Source organism: Adiantum capillus-veneris, chromosome 6, assembly GCF_014529385.1.
Source record: "Adiantum capillus-veneris isolate H3 chromosome 6, ASM1452938v2, whole genome shotgun sequence".
In the NCBI taxonomy this organism is placed as follows: domain Eukaryota; kingdom Viridiplantae; phylum Streptophyta; class Polypodiopsida; order Polypodiales; family Pteridaceae; genus Adiantum; species Adiantum capillus-veneris.
The window spans coordinates 58,653,726-58,680,044 of record NC_140936.1 but is presented as its reverse complement, the minus strand read 5'-3'; the positions used below and the strand labels follow the sequence as shown (position 1 = coordinate 58,680,044).

Below are 26,319 nucleotides of genomic sequence, written 5' to 3'. Positions count from 1 at the left end.
AAAACTTTCTATTTTTGGACATAAGTGACAAAAAATAAAATAAAATTTTCATTTTGAAAAAACTCGCATCAATATATTCATCATTAGTTTATCAAAGGTGAAAAAACTACCAAAATTAAAAATTTTCTATTTCTTACCAAATTGGCATGATATTATTCCTTTATTTTTCCTTCTATTCAAAATCAAACATCTATGGAGAAACATTTAGAGAGAGCTTCAAGGGCCCCTATATTTGTAGTGTCGCTATTGTTATTTATGACCCTGAGAGACTATTGTCTAGATTTCTCTTCAAGAAAGAGTGAAGGTGCAACATTCAAGAAGAGTACCTTGAAAATAAGTTGTATGGGTCAATTCTCGTAAGTCAGCTTTCTAATTCATTAGTTTCCATTCAACAACGGTACCTTAAGAAAAAGTAAATGGTCGATTCACGTAAGTCGGCTTTTCGAATCATTAAGTCGGATTGATCTAGCAAACTCATAGTTTTCAAAGCGAAATTCAGATTTCTGAGAAAAATGGAGGTGCAATAATTTCTCATTTCTTAATGTCTTGTGTTTACTAAGTGTCAGTTTTTGTAAGTTGTTTGTGTGTGTGTGTGTGTGTGTGTGTGTGTGGCTTTTCAGGTAAACACAGGTCATTCACTTAAGTGACATAATAAATAGAAGAATATTTTTTTAGTCCAGCTTTACTACCATTGTATGATCCTCAAAATAATCATGGCATTTTGACTTTCACTGCACAAAACCATAACAAGCATAACAAGAATTTTTGTGAATCGGTGCTTATAAACATATCTGACAACATTATTACTTTTTGTATTGCCATTAAACAGTTGCAAAACACAACAGTAAAAAGATAACACTTACGACGACCTAACATGTGCAAAACATTTGAAAAACAGACATAATTGCGGAGCAACCATTACCTTTGACAACTCAAAGATGAGCACACTACATTGTTGTGACCAAACCTTAAGTAATCTACCAGGACCAAAATACATAAGCAATCCACCAGGACCAAAATACACAAGTCTACAAGCTATCTGGCACAAAGAAGTTGCTTGATACAGAAAACTCTATATTAGCAGCATACTAGTTACTGCAAAATTTCCCAACCAATAGAAACAGTATTTAGAACATGCTGAAATTACTTCCAAGCATGGCCAGCTCCAAAGATTAGTTTTGAAGCAAAACTTCCCATTCCATGATAAAGCCTCTTCAAAACCAGCCCACAAAGCATCTCCCCCCCTCATGACAGATGAACTCAGAGAGAATTGCAGGTGAATACACACTCTGAAATATCCATCTTCATCCTGCTGCATCTCAGAAGCAAGAGGATCATCCACTGACAGACGGCACCTAGCTTGTTACCCTCTTGAAACAACTCTATTTCCGCTCAAAGTTGCCATAAAATCTCTCCAATCAATCCAACAAAAAAGCTTGCTGGCTGGCAGAAAACCGACACATGGCAGCTTACAAAGTCCACAATGTGTTCATGACAACTTTATGGTGGCCCTCACCGCTATGCTGAACAACACCCAACTTTCTTAGGTGTCGTGGAGTCATTACTTGTATAACTAATCGTTTGCCCTTGGCTTGGTACAGCAGCAAGGTCTTCGCCTATGTCAAGCGCCTTTTTGCTAACCACCCTGTAAATCTGCGTAAGGACTTGCGTGAATGCATTTTCAACGTTTGTTGCTTCCAAGGCAGAGGTCTCCATAAAGAATAAACACTCTCTCTCTGCAAAAGACTGGCTGTCTTCTGTTGAAACTGCTCTCAAGTGTCGCAGATCGGATTTGTTTCCCACAAGCATTATCACAACATTTGAGTCTGTGTGCTCCCTGAGTTCCTTCAGCCACCTTTCCACATTCTCGAAAGTCATATGTCTAGCTATGTCATACACGAGCAAAGCACCCACTGCACCCCGGTAATATGCATTGGTGATTGCTCGGTATCTGCAGAAAAAATTACACACTTTAATGCATGTAGAAAGGTGCCATTACTATATCTCTGCAACAACAATTTGAAGAACACAATGGATAAGCAGTGGTATTTCATCACTCTCTAAACCCGCGTTTTCCATGCAGCAATGCTAAACCTCCGTCCTGCTGAAACATAAACAGTCTATGGAATATAAGGCAAATACTATTTTCCTTCGAAGAACGACTAACTTAAAATTTGAAGGTAAATGTTGTTGCCAAGATTAATGAAAGGCCATAGTAAAATGAGAAAAGATGTGCAGTGTGCCCATATACTAGCAAAAGCAAATTGCAAAAACTTGTGGAAGAACTACCAAAGGAAACAAAAAAAAGGATTGTTAAACACAACCAGACGTCACAGGTATATCCTGTTCAAAAAAGGACATTTATTCGTGCTTCTGAGTTTTGACAAAACTAGTCTCTATAGAGGAGCAACTGAATGTAAACGAGAGCCAACTCCTTGAACTTGAAGATTGAGCGTGACCAAGCTGAGCATAGGCAAAGATAGCAAATGCATGAGGGAATCCATGAAGCGGTTCTTAGTTGGAAAGACTCTTTTTGTATCAAGAGCATAGTTGCCACGAAACTAATTTCTTCAAATCAAGAAACTTACGAAACATTTAAAACGTTTTAAAACATTTTTAACCTTTCAAAACTTCTCTTAAATTTGTGTCTAAGTCGCATGGTATTTGTTGTCCATATGTTACTTCGCTAAAAAGTTTTCCACTTCAAAGTGAGTTAAGCTCTTAGCATACATAATTGGCTACTATGATCAAGAGGCTAGCGGATACGAGGCTGAGCAAGCCTGAATCTTGAGCAGAAGCCAGAGCAGACTCAATGTGGCAAGTGCACTAGGCCTAGCTACAAACAAGTTAGCAACATCACCTTGGATAACCAAGCGTTAGAGAAACCACCTTGCCATATACAAGGGGCCACATCGTACGTAATTTGCACGGTTCATCCCACAAATAGAGGCTATATTGTTAAATTCCTACCACATCTGCATTCGTACACCATACAAACATGTTCGCATGGGTAACCATATAATAGTAGACAATACACATGTGATGACGTGGCGTGCCCAACTGGAAAGGACTGGCCAAGAGGACAAACGGAACTGAACCTGGAAAGTGTGGCCAAGGGGTCTAAACCAAGAGTTTAAGGTTTTAAAGTAGAAACTTGAGCACCGGCCAAGGGGCCTAAAACCTAAAACTCAAAAGCTTGATCTCTGAGGCTGATTTCTATAAATTGGGCTAAGCTGCCGCGTTGTACTGCTGTACGAATTTCCGCGATTTCTGCTAGCTGATTTGGCAGGCTTTTGGCACATGCTTTTGGCCACAGATGCTTTTGGTGATCAATGCTTTTAGAGCGAGTGCTTTTGGGGCTCTCCTTTTGGGCATCCTGTCACAAAGTGATGGCGTAGAATGCTCCACTGGAAGAGAAATCGCCGAGTAGACAAGAGGAACTGATCCCAGAAGATGGGCTGTGGGCCTACCGACTTGAAGAACTTACGAGCACCGACCGTGGGGCCCAAAACCCTGAAGGACAAAAGCTTGAACCCTAAAAAAGATTTTTGTAAATCGTGCTCACGTTGACGTGGCAGTCCATACGGACGATGATGTGGCAGGACAATACAATTTTTCCCGCATTGTTGGTGCCTCATGACAGGCTGTACAAATTTTCACAAATTTTGCTGGCTGCTTTTGCAGTTTCTAGCGCTAGCTTTTGAGAGTAGATGCCTTTGGGAAGAAGTGTTTTTGAACTGATTGCTTTTGGGGCTCTGCTTTTGGGCATCCCTTGTAAGTTTAAAAAGAGCCCTTGGGCCTCTCACTCTGCATAGCATCTCGATGTCTAAGAACAGAGGACCCTCGGGAGTTGTACTTTTGCTACGAGCAATAATAAAGAAATACCAAAAGGGGCGCCAATCTTTGTGGCCAATGCATCTAGTCGCAAAACTTCGTCGTGCCGTGTTGACTCACTCTCTCTCTAGTAAAGTTCACTGATTTTGAAGTTTTTGCCCGTGTGTTGCTATTGATTTCTCGCTTGGAGTGTCCAAGCCTGTAACACATCCCCTTGCATGTTTATAAATGCCTTCAGGGCCACTTCTCAGAGGGAATCTGGACGCACACTCTCGGAGAGAGCTGGACCCCTTGGGAGTTGTCCTTTTGACGAAGTAGTCATAAAGAAATACTGAAAGGGACACCAATCTTTGGGGCCATTGCGTCTTGGCTCGGAACTTGTAACAGACTTGGACACTCCAAGTCAAGAATCTACTGCGACAGCACCACATAACCACTTCAAAACAGTTCACACTTCACAATTTATTTGACACTGGCCCGGCGGAGTTCCGTGCCTAGAGATATTGGCCCCAAAGACTGGCGCCCCTTTCGGTATTTCTTTTTGTATTAATCTGAGTTCAAGTACAAGAGTGCGGGCAGGCGCTCACACTCAGACTCTGCGTCCAGATGCTCTGAGTTGTGAGGCCCTGCTTGCTTATTTAAAGAAAAAAAGGGTTGCCAAAAGCAGAGCCCCTAAAAGCTGAAAATCAAATGCCTTCTAAAAGCATCAAGTCTCTCTCTCTCTCTCTCTCTCTCTCTCTCTCTCTCTCTCTCTCTCTCTCTCTCTCTCTCTCTCTCTCTCTCTCTCTCTCTCTCTCTCTCTCTCTCTCTCTCTCTCTCTCTCGCGCGCGCGCGGCTGTCTCTCTCTCTCGCGGCACACACGGAGGATGGGTAGAACATTACAGCATGTCCACGCCAATAAAATTTAGCCGACATTAGATGGCTGGATTTAATTGCTGCTCGTTAAACATCAAGCAACGGGTCTGCTTGCAATAAGTAAGCACAAGGCTTGCTTGCTTAGCAGAGGGTCCCTCCGGCTTCATTGTTGTCTTGCTGTGCCTCTGCAAGGCAAGGTTCATCACATCTTTAAGCCATGGTGAACCCTCATTGCTTTCTCGACATTAGTATTGGTGGTGAGATGGAAGGAAGGATTGTGATTGAACTCTATGCGGATGTGGTTCCACGAACTGCGGAAAACTTTAGAGCTCTTTGCAAAGGAGAAAAGGGCATTGGGAAGGAGACTGGATGTCCACTGTATTACAAGGGAGTTCCTTTTCATCGGGTCATCAAAGGTTTTATGATCCAAGGAGGAGATTTTTCTGCTCGAAATGGCACAGGAGGAGAATCTATCTATGGGCTAAAGTTTGAAGACGAAAATTTTAATTTTGAAGCACGAGCATAAAGGGATGCTATCCATGGCAAATGCAGGACCAAACACAAATGGTTCTCAGTTCTTCATTACAACTACGCGTACTTCCCATTTAGATGGGAAGCATGTGGTTTTTGGAAGAGTTTTGAAAGGAATGGGGGTTATCTGCAACATAGAGCATACCCCTATTGGTGATCAAGACTGACCAAATAAGGAAGTTTTGATTGCAAATTGTGGTGAATTGCAAGAGGGAGAAGAAGATGGTGTTGCTAGTCTATTTAGTGATGGTAATTTGTACCCAGATTGGCCAGAGGATCTTGACGATAAACCAACAGATTGTGCATGGTGGATTGCTGCACTTGAGGCCATCAAGAGTTTTGGGAATGATTGCTTCAAGAAAGGTGATTATAAGATGGCTCTGCAGAAATACCGAAAAGCGCTAAGATACTTCGATATCTACCGGGAAAAGGAAAACATAGATGAAGGTTCTTGTGCTGCTGAAGAGATTGCAAGAGAACATAGCAACAATTTAGACAAAATGAAGACACAAATTTTGACAGATAGTTCAGCGTGTAAGCTAAAGCTTGGCAATGCCAAAGGTGCACTCTTAGACACCGAACCGAGTTTGCTTTGCAAAATGGTGAAGGCAATGTGAAGGCATTGTTTCATCAGGGTCAGGACCTTGCACAAGACACGGAAGCCGTCAATGTCTCAGCTATTTGCAAGTCGCGAGCAAAGGCAACCTTCATGCTCACGAACAAGCGGATGGCGCAGATGGAGAGGGAAATGAAGGAGTGGAAAACAAAGATGGAAGGATGGTGGAAGGAGAAGGCCAACCTCCTTCAGATGGTCTTTAATGAAGGCGCACAATGGAAGAAGGAGAAAGAGAGCCTTAACGCAGAAATACAGACACTCAAAGAAGAAGTCTCAACCCTCAAACAGGAGAACCCAAACGCGGAGATACGGACACTCAAAAAAGAAGTCTCAGCCCTTAAACAGGAGCTTGCTGATAGAGTAAGCAGTGACTAGAGGAAGGCGAATTTCAGCCCTCGATAATAGATGAAATCAAGGAAATCAAGGAACAGGTAAGGATGATCACAGAGGAAGAGAAACTGAGTGTGGCAAAGACATCTTCATGGGCGGAGATGATAACAAGGACACAGAAAAAGGCAGACGAGGCTGAAAAATGGATTGAAGTCGCCAAGAAAGGGAAAGGTCAAGAAACTCCTTGTACACCGATTCTTATCAACATGACCCTCGAAGAGGAACAAAGAAGGCGGATGCGAGTACTGCATGTGAGAGTGACCACTCTCAAGGACATAAACAATGTGGAGAAAGAGGTCACAAGCCTTCCACCATTATGGGGATGGAGAAGCCTTTGCACACAAAGGCATGGAGGGTAGGTAAGAAAAGTGATGGCACGAGAGAGTCTTCAAAGGGGAGAGCTCTCATACTGCACTTCCCCTCATTGGAAGAGAAGGAATTCTTGAGGAAGAGGCCTACTCTCAAAAAGATAGGTATTTTCCTCGGTGATGACCTGACTCTCTCACAGCTCGCACCTATAAAAGAGGTAATGCCAGAGATTACAGCGGCAAGGAAGAAGGGAAAAGATAGCCTTCTACAGAGATGGACGGGTGGTGATTTTAGAGCGGCGCACTGCATGACGGTGCGAGACCTATGGGACCACACTGAAGATGGCTACTTGGAATTGTAACGGGTCTATGAGGTTAGACGTGGGTGCATTTGAGGACAGTTTCAAAGACAAGGATATTGTATTCTTCTCAAAGACTCATCAGGCTCCTGGACAGGTGATGCCACATGTGGTGGGATACAGATGGGAGACAACTCACAGGACAAATGCGAGATCTGAGCATCGGAGTAGAGGTTCAGGAGGAGTAGCAGTGATATTCAGAGAGGCACTACAACCATTACTGCATATTGTACGAAGAGATGATCATGCTAGATATATGTGGGTGAGACTAAGAGTTGACACAGGTCGATTCCTATATATTGCCATATGTTACTTTCCTCCCAGTACATCAGTGTATGTTGCATCCAGAGGGCAGTCGCCTTTCTCTATACTAGATGATGACAAATGGGAGTTTTCTAGGGACGGTGATATCATTCTCCTAGGGGACTTCAATGCCCGAACGGGCAACTCGCAGACAGTCTTCTACGACACTTCAAATGAGATGCTTAGAGAGCTAGATGTGGGTGAGTTGGGACTTGACAGATGCTCAGATGACAGAGAGCAATCGGAGTACGGGAGATACCTCATGGAAATGACGACTACACACGGATTAGCCATACTTAATGGTTTACAGCGATTTCCTGGAGCAGCCGGTTTCACATGCTTTCCACACAGACATGGGGCCAGTACAATGGATTATGTTATGACACAACCGAGCTTTGTCCCTTGCATTGAGGATTTCACAGTGGGAGCCAGGCCAGTGGGCATAGCAGTAGATCATGCTCTCTTGACACTGTCCGTAAAATTTCAGTATAGTACAACCCAGACATTAGGAGGCAGGTCACACACCCTCTATACATTTACACCAGAGACCGATTTCGTTTATACAGAGGAGATCTGGGACCGTCTATTGGAAGGCACAGCTGGCACAAATGGTACAGGCCTCTCAGTGGCGGAGTGCACCACTCTACTTACTGAGACACTGCATGGGGTTGCATCAGTGGCATACCCCCACACTCAGCCGGGCAAGAGACGACATTCTGGGAGGATGCCCTATAATAGTTGGTATGATGAGGAGTGCACAGAGATGAGAGCCCAGCTTCAGAGAAATCTTCTTTTAGGAGTCATCACTTAGACAGTCTCGGATTGCTTTCCGACGCCTTGTGCGACGGAAGAAGCGAGCTTACCTAGCTCAGTTGGAGCGAGACTTATATCAGATGTTCTTGAGTAGGGACTCAGGAGAGGCATGGCGACTCTTCCATGAGCACTCCCCTCCCCCAGTGATTACTTCACCTGATGTGTGGGGCCAATATGCGACATCATTATATACAGTTCCTGGATAGGAACCCCTTCCAGACCCTACCAAGCCTTGCCCAGCTACGAGCACTTTCTTTACATCTGAGATGGTACAAAGGGCCATCGACAGGATGAGGACCAAGAAGGCATATGATCATGACAATCTAGTAGCGGAGCACTTTATACATGCCAGGGATATGCTGATGGAGGTTCTCGCAGTGTTGTTCAATCGTGCCATGTGTGAGGAGTTACCTAAGACTTGGAGGTTGTCTAATATTGTGCCCATGCTCAAGGCTGGTGACCCTACAGAGCCTGGGAACTACCGCACTATTATGGTTGGACACACGTTGGCACGGTTGTATGCATCTATTCTGGAGCAACACTTGAGTAATTGGGCAAAGGGCGAGGGTGTCCGAGCAAAGGGTCAGGCCGGCTTCACGAGGGGTTTCTCCACTCTTGATCATATTCTGACACTCAGGACCATCATTGAGGAGGGCAAAGCACATGGGAGACGGATCTATTGTAGCTTTGTGAATTTTCGCAAAGCATTTGACATGGTATCAAGAGCTCGATTGATGCACAGACTACAGGAGATGGGGGTGCCCATAGAGGTGATTTGGGGGATTATGGCTTTGTACAGATCAGTGATGGGACATGTATGCACTCCGAAAGGGGTGTCTGATTTAGTTCACTCTACTATTGGAGTGAAATAGGGCTGCCCATTGTCTCCTACTCTATTTGGTATGTATGTTGATGAGGTGTCTGATTACATTGACAAAGAGGGTGACAGGGGTGCCCAGCTGGCAAGGACGTGGATCCCATTGTTGCTATATGCTGATGATATTGCTGATATCTGACTCACCAGAAGGTATGCAACGATATTTGGATGCACTACATAGTTTTGCAGAGGATAGTGGATTGTGTGTAAACCTAGGTAAATGTCACGAGGACGTGGCAGTTATTAACCATGTCACAGAGATGTGGCAACTGCTAACCTTGGTTGTTGGTTTCTTTCCAATGGGGTTTATTTTATTTGTTTAAGACCCTCTTTTTGAAGTAGCAAACGGTCGGACATTGTATGGCCAATGTGAACGGTAGATTCACCCGCAGACGGGAAGTGGTCGGCACTGGAATTCGTATGGTAAGAGGATGTCTAGGCTCAGAGCAAGATCATATAGGTCCCCCCGTCGCACTTAGCAAGTTGGTGGATACTAGGAAGTGAACTCAATTAAGGCGTAAAGTCAAGGTGGGACTACCAACCAAAAGTATCCGACAGTTGGGCCACATTGCATTTTTGGATGCGGTCCCAATGACGATAGATGGTCAGAAGACCAGTGGGAGCCCAACGGAAGCATCTCCTAAAATTTAGGGAACTGCTATTTTGGGCCACGAAATGTGTTCGCGTCATTACCTTCGGTATGACTAGGGGAACACTTTACAACTCTGCCGCGAAGTCAACTGACGCACCAGTTGAGATATTTTTAGCAGGGAAAGCCCAAACTCGGAAACTGGGCGACGTGTCAGCTTGTGAGCGATTCTGCCACTCTGGGAGGCAAAAACGAGCTGCATATCAACAAAGGGGGCGCCATTTTCAGCCACAGGCGGATTGCAACAGGTACAGAAGCTATGGAATGCTTACCTTGCCCTCTATGTACAGTATGGTGACGGGAGTGATGCCCCGCACGCTACATACTACTCTCTTTCTCCCCTACGTGCAGTTATGTGATGCCCCACAAGAGGGCTACTCATTTGACTGATGTACAGTTGTGTGGGTTCATGCTTTTGTGCTGAGGCAAGAGCCTCCTTGAGCAGGAACAGGGGTAGCTAACTGCTGCTCCAAAGCAGGCACTGGTGAGGGTCATAACCTCACCGTACTGGTGCAAAATCAGCGCTGTGTATGCACTGTAATTTGACTGTTTTTCAGCCATACGGACGCCAGGATCATTGGGAATCGTGCCCCACTGGCAAAGGACAGTTAGGGGACTGCTTGGGGCTGAAAACAGGGCAAAAACCAGTAAATACAGCGTGCTGAATTTACTGTTTTTGGACAGGAATCAGAGGGTATACGACAGTGCAAGCGAGTTCCAGCAGGGGAATTGGTTTCGCGCAAGTTTTGGGGCTGTTATGCTGCCGAAATTTGGCCAAATCAAATGGTATCTAGGTGGATACACGTGAAGGATTCCCAGGACCTTACCTTGTAATTTACCCTCCTAAAGAATAAAGAAATACCGAAAGGGGCGGCAATTTTGGGGCCTACAGGTTGTCGGCGTCTGCTCGGAGCATTCTAGCTTCCGAGCCGTGTGTGTGATGAAGTGTTAATTCTCGTTACAGGTCTCCTTTGCAAAGTGCTGTGTGTGTGTGTTTAAGTAAAGATTTTCGGGTGAAAGCCAACGCCTACCGCCCTACGGGCCGGTTTCAGTAAAACCAAGGTTATGGCGTTTAACACCACACCGCACTGGGTCAGGAGATCAGTACCTACTTTCAAATATGGTCAGGAGATTGTGGAAAGGGAACACTCGCATGTTGCGGAGTCGGGGGCTCCAAAGCAGATTCCTCCCGTGCTTGAACAGGTGGCTAGAACGCCTATTCCACAGGTTATGTCAGTTAAGCCCGCCACCTTTCAGAGCCAGCATGCTGTCTTGAATGGACAGGGAGCTGGATACCAGGCTATGCACTCAGTTTTTCCACCACCCACGGTACATCCTGGGTATTTCGGGGGTGGATCAGTGTTCCAAAGTATGGCTGGTTATGCGTCTGGAAGTCAGCCGTACATGCCAGGAACAATGTTCGGGGGTATGCAAGGCATCATGCCAAACCCCGTGTATGGTACTATCGGCATGCAGCAAGGTTTCCACGGCAACCAGGGCCAGTTTGGGGTGCCACAGGGTCATTTTGGCATGGCTGGTTTTTCTGGACAGCAGCCAGATATCGCACCTCTGACGCAAAATGTGAATGGCCAACATGTGCCGATCATGCCTAGTACAGTGCCCATGTTGCAGACTATCCCGTATGACAACTTGGGGGCACTAGAGAAGCCGAAGGCTTACAAAGAAGGTGGTGCAGCAGTAAAGTTCAGTACCTTCAGTGGTTTCGAGGACAAGACAAAGGCACTCACTTTCCTCCAGCAGTTTGATACAGCTTATGCGGGAGGGAATTTTACAGAAGCCTCGAAGGTTAGGAAAGCTGCCACTTTCTTAAAGGACAATGCGCTTACTGGACGACATTGTTAATGCAAGGACAGGCACCCGCCACTTGGGTTTACTTCAAGCAAATGTTTGCATCTGCTTGGCTATCAAATGAATTTGAAGCCGATGTCTTGACAGATTGGCACCAGCTTACGGCAGCTTCGTGCAAGAGCTTGCTGGAGTACAATAGGAGGTTTTGTAAAGCATTACTCTCAGTGACCTCCTACAGATTTGTGCCATTGACAGAGCAGATAGAGAAGTATTGTTGTGGGCTGCCTAAAGGGCTTCGCGATTACTGTACAAAGAATAGAGTGGCTACCCTTACTCAGCTTATGGAAGTTGCGAACACTGGTCTTGCCCTGTTGAAAGGAGAGGACAGTGGATTTCCGAGCAGTGATAAAGGAGGGCAGCAAAAGAAAAATTCAGCGAAGAAGCCCTTTGTGAAAACGGCTCCTGATGCGTCACAGGGGTCAGAACAGGCCACCAAAGATAAGGATTCAGCTGGGACTTCTGGAGCGCAGGCAAAGAAACAGAAAAGGAAGCCTTTTGTGCGCAAGTCGCTCGAGGAAAAGAAGGTCCTAATGGCTGAGAACAAATGCTTTATATGCGAGCAGCCTGGTCATATTTCTATCAATTGTCCACAAAGAAAAAGGCCAGCTGACTCAGAGGATAAAGAAGACCAGAAAGGCAAGAAGCCTAAACCCACGGCAGGTTTAGTGCCAGACATGGTGGGTGACAGGCCCAGCACAGATGCCAGTGAGTTATGCAGGGCATGGGGTAAAGTTAGGGATCAGACGGCACTCATCTTCTTTGATCCAGGTGCCAAAGCCAACTTTATCTCACCAGAGTTAGCTATGAAGCTCGGCATCAAAGCTGAAGAGATGGGGTACACAGCAGAGGCAGGGTTGGCATGTCCTGGCCACTCAGAGTGTGTTACTCCCATCATTGGAAAACTACGTCTGCATATTCAGTCGTATGTGGACACTGAAGAGTTTTACATCATGCCGCTGGAAGGTTGTGACGCCTTGTTGGGGATCCCGTGGATGTTCCGAGTGCATGGAGTCTTGGATGCCTACAACAAAAAGATCACTGTACAGCATAGGGGCAAAACTCACATCTTGGATGTAAAGCTTAAAGGAGAGTCAGTCCCTATTGTATCTGCTTCTGCTATCACTTCTGTAATAAAGAATCATCTTTCTGTGTACTTGATTTTTGCACGTGATGTCTCAGATAGGGATCAGTCAAATTTATCTGTGTTAGATAAAGAAAGGTCAGCATTTTTGCAAAAGTTTAGTGACTGTTTTTCTGATTCATTACCGTCGCAATTACCGCCAGAGAGACCTGAGGACCATCGGATAGATTTGGTGCCAGGGTGTAGCCCACCAAATAGACCTCCCTACAGGGTTAGTGCGGCGCAGCAGAAAGAGATTATGGGCCAGGTTGAGGAGTTATTAGAGAAGGGGCTGATTCAGCCTAGTTCTTCACCCTTTTGCTCCCCAATGCTCCTAGTGCAGAAGAAGGATGGCTCATGGCGCATGTGTATTGATTACCGTGCGTTGAATAAGAATACCATCAAGAATAGGTTTCCTATTCCTCGCATTGATGATATTCTCGATCGTTTAGAGGGTGCTGCAATTTTCAGCAGGATAGACCTGAAGAGTGGGTACCATCAGATTCGTATAAGCCCAGAGGATGTGCACAAGACTGCGTTTAGAACAACATTTGGTCTTTATGAGTTTCTAGTGATGCCGTTTGGGCTAACAAATGCTCCTGCCACGTTCAACAGAATGATGGACCGGATTTTCCGCTCGCATCAACAGTTTGTTGGAACAATCTTCGATGACATGATTGTGTATTCGAAGAATGAAGAGGAGCATAGGCGTCACTTGACCTTTGTGTTCGAAGAGCTGCGCAGTCACAGGTTACTTGTCAATCCTAAGAAAAGTGAATTCTTCCTGGAAGAGATCCACTTTCTGGGCCACATAGTCTCAAAGGATGGTGTAAGAATGGATCCCGCAAAGGTCGAAGCTATCAAGACATGGCCAGACTTGAAGACTGTGCACGATGTCAGAAGCTTCTTGGGATTGTGTTCCTACTATAGAAGGTTTATCAGAAATTTTGCAGAGATAGCATCGCCTCTTCACGCATTGCAAAAGAAAGAGGTCACTTTCAGATGGACCCAAAAAGAGATTTCAGCTTTTAGTCTCTTAAAGGAAAAGTTGACTTCAGATCCAGTTATTGTTTTGCCAGATCTCAGGAAGTCATTTGTGGTCCAGTGTGACGCGTGTGGCAGTAGCATCGGAGCAGTGCTAATGCAAGATGGACGGGTAGTAGCATATGAAAGCCGAATTTTGCAAGGGCCAAAGAGGACTATGCAAGTCTATGAGAAAGAACTCTTGGCCGTTATTCATGCGCTTTCTAGCTGGAAGCACTACCTCTTAGGTGCTGATTTTGTTGTCCAAACAGATCATCAGACCTTGCGATACTTCTTGACACAGTCAAAGTTATCCGAAAAGCATATGCGATGGGCAAACGTTCTTTCCATGTTCCACTTCCAGATTATGCATGTGGAAGGCAAGAAGAATGTTGTGGCTGATGCGTTATCAAGAAAGCCACAAATTTCAGCTGTGTCAATTCCTTATCATCATGAGTTAGATGACATGAAGGAACAGTATACTGCTGATGAAGATTTTGCAAGGATCTTTGAACAGTTACAAGAGGGGCAACATCACGAGCACTACCTCCTCAGAGACGGTTTTATGATGATGCATGGCAGACTTTGTGTCACTAGGCCACTGCGACATAAGGTCATGGAAGAGAGTCATGTCCCACCGTATGCAGGGCATCGTGGCATTGATGCAACAATTAAAGCGGTAGAGACGTTCTTTTATTGGCCTACCTTGAGGAGAGATGTGGATGCCTTTGTGCGAGCATGCATAGTTTGCCAAAAGGTCAAGTTTGACAGGCAAAAGGCACCAGGGTTGTTACAACCACTGCCGATTCCGGATAAGCCATGGGAAAGCATTGCTATGGACTTTATCTTTGATCTTCCAAGGACGCCAACAGGGAATGATGGTATATGGACCATTATCTGCAGGTTCAGCAAGCAGGCCCATTTTATCCCTGTCAGGAAGAAGATAAAATCTGATCAGATGGCACGCTTGTTCATGTACAATGTGTTTAAGTACCATGGTATGCCACAATCGATTATCAGTGATCGTGATCCTCGCATGACCAGTTTGTTCTGGAGAGGATTGTTTGAGAACATGGGTACTACGCTCAAGTTCTCGTCTTCGTTTCATCCACAAACTGATGGACAGTCAGAAGAGGCCAATTCTACTGTCTTAGATCTGCTGAAATGCTATGTGTCAGATAATAAGGGCAAGTGGGAACAGTATTTGCCTATGCTTGAGTATGCGTACAATAATACGGTGCATTCGTCTACTGGCAAAGCACCTTTTGAAATTGTTGAAGGCGGCAAAAAGGTTCCTCCCATTTTGCACACAAAGGACAAGATCTTTGAGGCAGATCGATATGTTGAGAACATGGATGAGATGTATAAGAAGATTAAAGTTGCCTTGGAGAAAACTCAGGCAAAACAGAAAAAGGCTGCTGATCGTCACCGTCGTGAATTGTTACTATCACCTGGTGATTGGGTTCTCTTAAAGTTCGAAAAGGCAAGGTTAAAGAAGATGAAGGGCAAGGAACGGCTGTTTCCTAAGCTCAGCATGCGTTACTATGGGCCTTTTCAAGTGCTTGACAAGATCAGCGATGTGGCTTACAGGCTGAAATTGCCTGATGCATGGAAGATTCATAATGCGTTTCACGTGAGTCTTCTAAGACCCTTCGTGGGTGATGTGCCAGAAGATATGCCAGTTGAGGATCAGCCAGAAGTTGAGGAACTTGATGAGATCCTGGTACCTGAGCAAGTTTTGGCACATAAGGACAGAAAAGTTAAAGGACAAGTTGCAAGACGCTATTTGGTGAAGTTCAAGAACTATCCGCCTATGGATGCAAAGTGGATGGAAGAGCATGAACTGTCAGAGTCACCAAATGTATTGCAGCTTTACCTTGAAGCCTTTGGGTTACAGCCTACTTATGCCCCAACCCAACGTGTGCAAAGGAGGGGTAATGATAGAGCTAGTACATCAAATGTACATATGAATTCAGTGCCATAGATAGAAATGGCAAAAGTATGAAGGCCTCATTAAGTCATTTGTATCTATGTATGTTACGACCTTTCTTGCGGATACATGCGATGATAAAAGAGTGTTAATAGCACAAGATCATCAGTGGCGTGTATTTATGGTATGCAATCGAGGACGTTTGCGATTTCAAGAGGGGGGGTATGTCACGAGGACGTGGCAGTTATTAACCATGTCACAGAGATGTGGCAACTGCTAACCTTGGTTGTTGGTTTCTTTCCAATGGGGTTTATTTTATTTGTTTAAGACCCTCTTTTTGAAGTAGCAAACGGTCGGACATTGTATGGCCAATGTGAACGGTAGATTCACCCGCAGACGGGAAGTGGTCGGCACTGGAATTCGTATGGTAAGAGGATGTCTAGGCTCAGAGCAAGATCATATAGGTCCCCCCGTCGCACTTAGCAAGTTGGTGGATACTAGGAAGTGAACTCAATTAAGGCGTAAAGTCAAGGTGGGACTACCAACCAAAAGTATCCGACAGTTGGGCCACATTGCATTTTTGGATGCGGTCCCAATGACGATAGATGGTCAGAAGACCAGTGGGAGCCCAACGGAAGCATCTCCTAAAATTTAGGGAACTGCTATTTTGGGCCACGAAATGTGTTCGCGTCATTACCTTCGGTATGACTAGGGGAACACTTTACAACTCTGCCGCGAAGTCAACTGACGCACCAATTGAGATATTTTTAGCAGGGAAAGCCCAAACTCGGAAACTGGGCGACGTGTCAGCTTGTGAGCGATTCTGCCACTCTGGGAGGCAAAAACGAGCTGCATATCAACAAAGGGGGCGCCATTTTCAGCCACAGGCGGATTGCAACAGGTACAGAAGCTATGGAATGCTTACCTTGCCCTCTATGTACAGTATGGTGACGGGAGTGATGCCCCGCACGCTACATACTGCTCTCTTTCTCCCCTACGTGCAGTTATGTGATGCCCCACAAGAGGGCTACTCATTTGACTGATGTACAGTTGTGTGGGTTCATGCTTTTGTGTTGAGGCAAGAGCCTCCTTGAGCAGGAACAGGGGTAGCTAACTGCTGCTCCAAAGCAGGCACTGGTGAGGGTCATAACCTCACCGTACTGGTGCAAAATCAGCGCTGTGTATGCGCTGTAATTTGACTGTTTTTCAGCCATACGGACGCCAGGATCATTGGGAATCGTGCCCCACTGGCAAAGGACAGTTAGGGGACTGTTTGGGGCTGAAAACAGGGCAAAAACCAGTAAATACAGCGTGCTGAATTTACTGTTTTTGGACAGGAATCAGAGGGTATACGACAGTGCAAGCGAGTTCCAGCAGGGGAATTGGTTTCGCGCAAGTTTTGGGGCTGTTATGCTGCCGAAATTTGGCCAAATCAAATGGTATCTAGGTGGATACACGTGAAGGATTCCCAGGACCTTACCTTGTAATTTACCCTCCTAAAGAATAAAGAAATACCGAAAGGGGCGCCAATTTTGGGGCCTACAGGTTGTCGGCGTCTGCTCGGAGCATTCTAGCTTCCGAGCCGTGTGTGTGATGAAGTGTTAATTCTCGTTACAGGTCTCCTTTGCAAAGTGCTCTGTGTGTGTGTTTAAGTAAAGATTTTCGGGTGAAAGCCAACGCCTACCGCCCTACGGGCCGGTTTCAGTAAAACCAAGGTTATGGCGTTTAACACCACACCGCACTGGGTCAGGAGATCAGTACCTACTTTCAAATATGGTCAGGAGATTGTGGAGTATACAGATGCATACACTTACCTGGGGGTAGTCTTTATTGGGCTGAGATTTTCCTTGAGAAGAGCAGCAGAGACTAGACTAACTAGAGTTGGTGCGGCTCTGGGAGGAATGGAGAGGATGTGTTCGCAAGTTCAGTTCCAGAAACATAGGACAAAGTTATGGCTCTTTGATACTTTGGTTGCCTCTACTATGTTATATGGGGTGCAGGTTTGGGGACCTTCTGTAGGCCAGGATGGTTGGAGGCGTATGGAGAAGCCCCTGGTATCTATGATCTCTCGGCTGATTAGAGCCAAGGCTTCCGTACCGCATGATATCATTCGAGCGGAATTAGCTGCCCCCCCTATGGAGATTAAGGCACTTACCAGATCAATCTCCTTTGTACACAGTCTGTGGGACAGAGACAGATATGCCAGGGTGGCTCTAGAGTCCTCCAGACAATTAGCTCTTAATGGGGATACATCATGCTGGTATGCACAGATGGCATCATGGTTTCAGACACGTGGTTTCACCATGGACAGGTTGCCTCCTTTTCAATACTCTCTACATGCACCCTTGAGGTCTCTGACACGGGTAGAGATTAATAGACTCATTCGTCAAGATCTGATCTAGCTGGACACGAGGAGGACATGGATAGAGCCGATACAAGAGTTGGGCACAAAGATGGCTTTCTATAGAGAGCATCTTCTCCACCTCATGGGGGATGGGTTTGTGATTCGACCTAGCTATATGGACATGCATCTTTCTCATGGTTTGCGTTGTGCCATTGGCCAGATACGCACGTCCTCACATCAGCTCGAGATTGAGACTGGCAGATTCAGAGGGACACCAGCAGATAGCATGATATGCCGTTTATGCCATCTAGAGCCAGAGACAGAGGTACATTACATATGTCATTGCACAGTGTACTACGAGATACGAGGCCGTTTTCATTGTCTATTCAAAGAAGGTTTTGGGCCTCTATCTAGGGTCATGAGTTATGAGGATCAGAGATGTCTTGGGCTATATCTACTTGAGTTACACAGACATAAGAGAAACTTTACTAAGGAGAGCTGAAGAGAGACAACCCCAGAGACGGATCACAGATTTCTTTACACTAGATATTGTACACCCAGAAGAACAGACAGAGGAGCAACCAACAGAGGAGAGGTCTGCCCGCACTACTGGCATTCTCATAGACCGAGCATTGGAGCTAGGGAGATCTAGACGACCCCGATGGAGAAGAGGAGCTACACAGTTTCGAAGGAGGCTACAGCAAGGATTCGAGCCATACTTTTTCGTCGTCCAGAGTGCAGATGAAGATGGATCTCTATGAAGATGAATCTCTACTTCCCTCCCATATTGTCTACACATTGTACTGCTTAGTTCACACATTTAACGCCTTTCACCTTTCACACCTATCAACTTAGTTTAGGATTCCGCGGTATTTATATTTTGTTATCCTAGTTTAATTTAATTTGCTAATTTGACTTTGTATCAAATACACCGCATTGTAACTTTTTGGTCTCATAGGTCACTTTGGCCTTTTCAAGACGTTAATATAACATTACATTTTCTCTCTTATGCTTTTATAAAAATAAAGCAAAGGAATTCTCTCTCTTTCTTAACTTGCATAGAAAAAGCAAGTCCAACAACGCAGCCTGAAAAGCAACCAATTACGTACGCTTTTCTGCCACGTCAACAGGGCTGTACGGATTTTCGTGAGTGGCGTCACAAATTGCAGAGGCTGCCAAGCCAGCATTTTCTCTGCACACGTGACTGTTTTCAGCAGTACAATCACCATCTCAGCCCGCCACAAAGGTGCGTGTGTGCACTGGGCAGCCACGTCATCATTTGTGACATACCCCCCTCTTGAAAGCATTGTAATTGCCCTCGATTACGCCTACAAAACAAACAGAGGCCATAAACTGTCTTAGCAGACACTGACTGTTAGTATCGACGCCCTAGGAACACACATCTAGCACATGTACCAATCAACAGTCACATCACACGACATCACAGGACATCACACGACATCACATGACAAATCACATTCAACATTCATTCGGATCCTAGACCATGATTTATCGACAATGTAGCTAGCAATCGCATCTAGATCCAGTCGAAACCTAATAGATGCCCGATTGACTAATACCTATTGCAACCATGTCTATTCGAGATCATTTAGACCAAAACGCTGCAACCATTTCGTCTATCAATTCCTGCACTTAAACAAGTCAAGAACAAGTCAGTTTCATATTTTTCGGAATTCCATTTCATAAAGTCATCTGGCAGAATACTGTCAACTCTTAGTGTCCTGAATCTAATATTCAAAAATCGACGCATATGTTGACAAAGGAGCGGAGTAACTCCCCTCTTGTGCAAACCCACTGCACCATATCTCCGGCCAAGCTGAATTCTGGGTTCCATTTGGAATAGACTATGCTAAACCAAAAGCTTCAAGGTAAAGATTCACATTCCGAGGAATAGCTGCTAGGTCTTCCTCCTCCATTCGCTTCGCATCCATTGCGAAGTAGGTCTTGAATTTAACCAAGAACCGTCAGTTCGCTTTACCTTCTTTCTTTCTTTCTGTGCCAATTTCTGTTCTGGAACGAGTATCTACTCGTTTCCATCCAATTCGGGTTGCACCTCTGGCTTCCCATCATCGAGCACATCGCCTTCAAAAGCTTTAAGAGACTCACATGAAAAACGTTGTGAATCCTCCAAGTATTCTGGTCCTAGGAGATATCGTTTATCTTTTCGGAAAATCTGGAAAGGTCCACACTATCTCATGCTAATCTTTCAAAGAAGCAGCTCTTTTTCCTTTTTTTCTTTCTCAAGAGTGCCTTCCCATAATGTAAGAGCACCCAATCATTCTCCTTCAATTTCTAATCGCAACAATGGAGATCTGCTGCCGTTTTCTGTCTTTCCTAAAATTTCTGTAAAGCCTTCTGGACCAAGTCCCTCGTGAACTGGTTGGCTTCAAAGAAACATCTTATCTTTCGCGCTAAGGGTGGAACCTTCATAGCAAATTCAAGAATCTCAAATGGCACCTTCCCCATCAAAGAGTTAATCGTGTTTCACTGAATTAGCAATCTGATTGCCCGTCAGTCTGCGGGTGGAACGATGACGAGAACTGCAACCGCGTGCCTATGTTCTCCCAAATAGCCGTCCAAAACAAACTAATGAACCTGGGGTCCTGTCGAAGACAATCGTCTCAGGCATGCCATGTCATCTGAAGACCTGGGCAATAAATAGTCGTGCCCACGCTGTGTTCCCAGGAGATGAAATCCATTGCAATACTTTCCCAGGTGCAGATGGGTTGGGCAAAAAGGCTGTAACATCCCTGTTCTTTATGCCTGTCAAACTTGACCTTCTGGCATACCAAGCAACTGTGCACAAACTCGTCCACATCCTTCTTGAGTCTCAGTCAAAAGAAGTATCTCTCCACCCCTTTCAAGGTGGTAGCCATGCCGAGGTGACCCGTAAAAGGCGGACAGTGGCATTCTATTAGAACCTTTTCCCACAACGGTTGTGTCACGCACAACATGGTTTTCTTCATCAAGTAGCTATCCCGAATGGAATAGTCCGCTACTATCTCCCCTTTCTGTATTCAACTGAATACATCTGCAAAATCTGTTTTGTGGCGTGCTGACGGACCATATCCTCGAAGTTCCTATGATGTATCGCGGAAATAGCCAGATAACGGCTTTCGGAACAAAGTTTTTGCCACCAATTTCTTTTGTCCCTGCACATGGACAATCCGGAAGTAAATCGTGACAAGATGTTTGCCCACCGCATCTGCTTTTTCCGATAGCTGCTTCCGTGACAAGTAGCGTAAACTCCCATCATCTGTGAAAATCGTAAAATCGGCTCCGAGTAGGTAATCTCGCCACTAAATAAGAGCATGGATAGCCGCCAAAAGCTCTTTCTCTCAAATCTGTGTTGTCAATTGCAGCCTTGAGAACAATCGGCTCTCGTAGACAATGACATTGGCCTTCTTGCATTAAGACTGCATCCAGACTATGACCATAATAAGTATCACAATATCCTTCAAACGACTTCTGCAAGCCCGGCAAAGTCAAAACTCGTCCCGTAGTCAATTTCTCTTTCAATGTCTGAAAGGCAGTCACCTCTGTGGGTCCCCACGCGAAAGGGACTCCTTTCTATGTCAAGATATGCAAAGGGGAAGCAACCTCTACAAACTTTCGAATGAACCGCCTGTAGTACAAACACAATCCCAAGAAGCTTCTAACTTCATGGACATTCTTCAAATCGGGCCAATCATGGATAGTCTCTATCTTGGCCTGATCTATTTGCACTCCTGCTGACAACACAATGTGTCCCAAAAAGTGTATCTCTGGTAGGAAAAATTCACTTTTCTTCGCATTAATCACTAAATTGTGATCTCGAAATGCCTGAAAGACCTGAAGCAGATGATCTCTATGTTCATGGACATTCTTCAAATCGGGCCAATCATGGATAGTCTCTATCTTGGCCGGATCCATTTGCACTCCTGCTGACAACACAATGTGTCCCAAAAAGTGTATCTCTGGTAGGAAAAATTCACCTTTCTTCGCATTAATCACTAACTTGTGGTCTCGAAATGCATGAAAGACCTAAGCAGATGATCTCTATGTTCTGCCTCATTCTTAAAAAACAATGATATCATCAAAGAAAGTGCCAACAAATAGCCTGTACTCTCGAAAATTCCTGTCCATCATTCGGTTAAATGTCATAGGAGCATTGCATCACCAAAAACTCAAATAACCCAAAAGTCATCCGAAAGGCTGTCTTGTAGACGTCTCCCGACAAGATTCGGATCTGATGATATCCACTCTTCAAATCAATCCTACTAAAACACGAGGAGCCCTGTAATCTGTCCAGTATATCATCGATCCTAGGAATCGGAAATCTATCCATGATGGTGATTTTGTTGAGAGCTCTATAATCGATGCACATTCTCCAAGATCCGTCTTTTTTTCTCGAAACCAACCACACAAGAGAGCAATACGGTGGAGTACTAGGCTAGACAAGACCCTTTTCCAAGAGGTCTTTCACTTGGTTCATAATCTCTTCGTTCTGAGCTCGGCTCACACGATAAGGTGGCCGATTCGATGGTGTGCTTCCTGGTATCAGATCAATAGTATGATCTTTAGGACGAACGGGTGGTAACTCGCCTAGCAGGTCCTCTGAAAAGCAATCTGCATCAATGTGGAGAAAATCTTGCCGTTCTTTTGTTCAGGTCAAAAACATATTCGACCTTTATCCATCGTTTAGTTTCTCCAAAAAAAGTGAGTAAAGAAACTGAAGTTCATCAAGTACAATCTCTGAGCTCTTCATTTGTCAAAGTCGCTTTCGCGGCCCGTTAGTCAACCACAGTGTTGATGTTGGGGTACCAAGGGATTTCGAGTAGAACGTCACAACCTTCCAAGGCGAATACGTAAAGCTCCTCGTGCCCTAAACACCCCTGTCATTGCAAACGAAGTTTGCCAATGCTCGGTGTAATGGCAACATCCCGTCCGGGTGCCACTCGAACTACCTCCGCCTGTGGCTTCAGCCTATCGGACATAATTCCAAATCGAGCCGCCAATTCAAAAGAAGTTGGCCTTGGCTCCTTCAAAAGAGCTTCCTGTTCTTTCCTTTTGCCTAAAAAGTGGCAAAGTTTCTACTTTCATTCATTTGATTCGGTTCAGGCCCCACGCGATGTGATACCAGTTCTACTTTTTATCTGCCTTTTCTACCACGTCTCTCGACTGCTTTGGAACTTTCTGGCCTTTCTTCATCCTATTCATTCAGTGTGCCTTGTTAGGGCACTTCGCGAAGATATGCCCAGTTTCCCCGCATCCTTATCTTCCCCTCCTTTATGTAGAGAGCCCTCTCTTGGGGGGGGTAAGCTTGGGTCGTGCATCCTTATCTTTCTCTTCTGGGTTGCTCTTTCTCTTTCTAGTTTCATTTTTCGAAGTCTGTTCGACTCTTTGTCTTTGTCTGTTCGACTCTCTTGAGGCGTATGCTTGGGTCGTGCATCCTTATCTTTCTGTTCTGGGTTGCTCTTTCTCTTTCTACTTTCATTTTTCGAAGTCTGTTCGACTCTTTGTGTCATGATCTCATCTATGGGGTAGATCAGACTCCCACAGTGAATGGCAAAACCCCGTTTCGCATGACTCATCAACTCTTGAATGGAAGCTGACTTTTGTTCCAAGCAGTATTCTCGGATCTCTGTAGGTAGGTAGACCCAAGGTAAACCGCTCAATCTGTTCCTTGAACAAGATCTTCTTGAATGAAGAGGCGGGTAGAAAGGAGCTCCAGAATCTCTCGCAATAAGTGTCCACTGTATCCTTCTTGGTGATCCGAAGATGGTTCCAAGCAGCTCGTATATCGCGTTCATACTCTCGAGTCGGCCAAGAAGAAATAAAAAGCCTCTTGAATTTCAGCCATTTAATTGGCGCAGTCTTGTCTAATAGAAGCATGGACCACCAAGTTCAAGCATTCCCCTTAAAATAAGAGACAGCTCTCAGAATCTTAGTGCTCTGAGTAACGCCCTCCCGCGAAAGCGATGTCAAACTGCTGTACAAAAGACAAAGCCTTCGAAGCATCTCTATAATTAAAAAAAGTGTCAAATTTTGATTGTCCACCTTCCTTAAACTCTCGGACTTTCTTGCTTTTGTCTTCCAGAAAGTCATATTGGTTGGCTTTGTAAAACTTCTTCTTCTTTGCATAAAAGCTGCTGTCATCCGAGTCCGAACTATCTGTAGACAAGTCCTCAATAGAACTGTCAACTGCGGGGCAGGTGGTTTTGTGGTCTTCTGCCACTTTGTGTGCACCTCTTCGAAAGAAGTCTTGCTCATATATTTAGCCAATTTCGGGTCCTTGGCAAAATTAAGCATCATCTTTGTTGCATTGCTGATCAATTGTCAACGCTCCATCTCTTGACGCTTCGCCTGAGTAGGCCGAGGCGGGCCATACTCCTCGCGTGAATCTTCGTTGTGATCCCTTCGCGCATCTCCAGATGCAGAGGGAGTCGATTCATCTTTGCCTGAAGCCATAGGTGCCGCGGAAAAAGAATTTAGTGTCACGTGACACATCCAACCCTATCTGTCCGTGGACAAGCTACAGCATGATCAGGGTTCAGTCAGTCCAGTCAGTCTAGATTAGAAGTGATCTGGCACTTTTGTGAGTCTATTCGTAGACCATGCATGCCCAGTCACTTGGTATAGATGCATATCCTCTGGTTGCACACAGCATGAACATCAGTATTGTAACAGACTTAGACACTCCAAGTCAAGAATCAACCGCGACAGCACCAAATAACCACTTCAAAACAATTCACAGATCACAATAGATTTGCACTGGCCCGGCGGAGTTCCGTGCCTAGAGATATTGGCCCCAAAGACTGGCGCCCCTTTCAGTATTTCTTTTTGTATTAATCAATCATCAAAGTACAAGAGAGCGGTTAGGGTTTCACTCTCAGACTCTGCGTCCAGATGCTCTGAGAAGTGAGACCCTCACCACTTATTTAAAGGTTACAAGGGATGCCCAAAAGCAGAGCCCCAAAAGCTTGAAAGCAAAAGCAGATTCTCTCTCTCTCTCAATGAGAGCCAATAAAAAAGCAAGTTCTCTTTTTCTCTCTTTCTCCCAAATCATAGGAAAAAGCAGAGATTTGCGTCGCTCAAAATTTCCCAAAAAAACCAAAAATAATAATAATAACACCTCCGCGATTTCCGGAAATTAGGGTTTTTGGCAAAAATTAGGGTTTGCAGGAATTTTAGGGTTTCTGTTGTCCGCCACGTCATCACTTTGTGACATACCCCCCTCTTGAAAGCATTGTAATCGACCGCGATTACGCCTGCAAAACCGACAAAAGCCATAAACCGTCTTAGCAAACATTGACTGTTAGTACCTACGTACTAGGAACACACATCTAGCACATGTACAAAATCGACAGTCACATCACACGACATCACAGGACATCACTAGACATCACATGACATTCAACATTCATTCGGATCTTAGACCATGATTTATCGGCAATGTAGCTAGCAATCACATCTAGGTCCAATCGAGACCTCCACGATGGCCGATTGACTAACCCCTATTGCAGCCATGTCTATTCGAGATCAATCAGACCAAAATGTTGCAGCCATTTCGTCTATCAGCTCCTGCACTCACAAGAAGTCAAGAACAAATCAGTATCATAATCAGGAATTCCATTTTATAAAGTCATCCAGCAGAATACTGTCAGCTCTCAGTATCCCTGAAGCTCAAAGAGACATCAGTGACTTTAGTATCAAAATCAAGGCATCTGTTGACAAGGGAGCGGAGCGACTCCCCTCTTGTGCATCCCACTACACCAGATCTCCGGCCAAGCTGAATTCTGGGTTTCGTTTGGAGTAGACTATGCTAAACCAAAACATCGAGGTAGAGTTTCACAATCCGAGGAGTATCTGCTAGGTCCTCCTCCTCCATCCACTTCGCATCAAATGCAGGAAAGTTCTTGAACTTAACCAAGAACCCGCCTTCGGACTTTACCTTTCTTCGTATCGTTATGTGCCAAAATCTGTTCAGGAACAAGGATCTCCTCGTTTTCTTCCACTTCGGGTTGCTCATCAGGCTCCCCATCATCAGGCACATCACCCTTAACAGGTTTCAAGAGACTCACCTACAATGCATTATGAATCCTCCAAGTATCTGGCAGTTTCAATCGGAAGGAGACATCATTTATCTTGTCAGTGATCTGGAAAGGTCCGTAGTATCGCATACTAAGCTTTGGAAAAAGCCTCTCCTTTCCCTTTTTCTTTCGTAGGCGTGCCTTCTCAAAAGTAAGAGCACCCAATCATCCTCCTTCAGTTTCAAGTCGCGACGATGGCGATCCGCTGCCTTTTTCTGTCGTTCTTGAGACTCCTGCAAAGTCTCGCGAACCTTGGCAAAAGCCGTATCCAAATCTCGCAAATATTCATCCGCTTTAAATTTCTAATCTTTCGTGCTCAGGAAGGAACCTTCGCGGCACTTTCAACAATCTCACATGGCGTCTTCCCCGTCGAAGAGTGTATCGTGTTATTGTAGGCAAATTCCA

At 45.1% G+C, this 26,319-nt stretch overlaps 1 protein-coding gene and 1 pseudogene across 1 annotated transcript in view; one reads left to right on the top strand and one right to left on the bottom strand.

Moving 5' to 3' along the window:
• Nucleotides 1-923: 923 nt before the first annotated feature.
• The window catches only part of LOC147455566 (ras-related protein RABA1f-like), a 44,743-nt gene continuing 19,347 nt past the window's right edge, over nt 924-26,319 (bottom strand). Inside the window, exon 2 of the mRNA XM_086514322.1 lies at nt 924-1,951. Coding sequence (XP_086370448.1) covers nt 1,519-1,951 — 433 coding nt within the window. The 3' untranslated portion in view covers nt 924-1,518. The remainder of the gene's footprint in view (nt 1,952-26,319) is intronic.
• The window catches only part of LOC147455567 (peptidyl-prolyl cis-trans isomerase CYP40 pseudogene), a 36,497-nt pseudogene continuing 14,999 nt past the window's right edge, over nt 4,822-26,319 (top strand).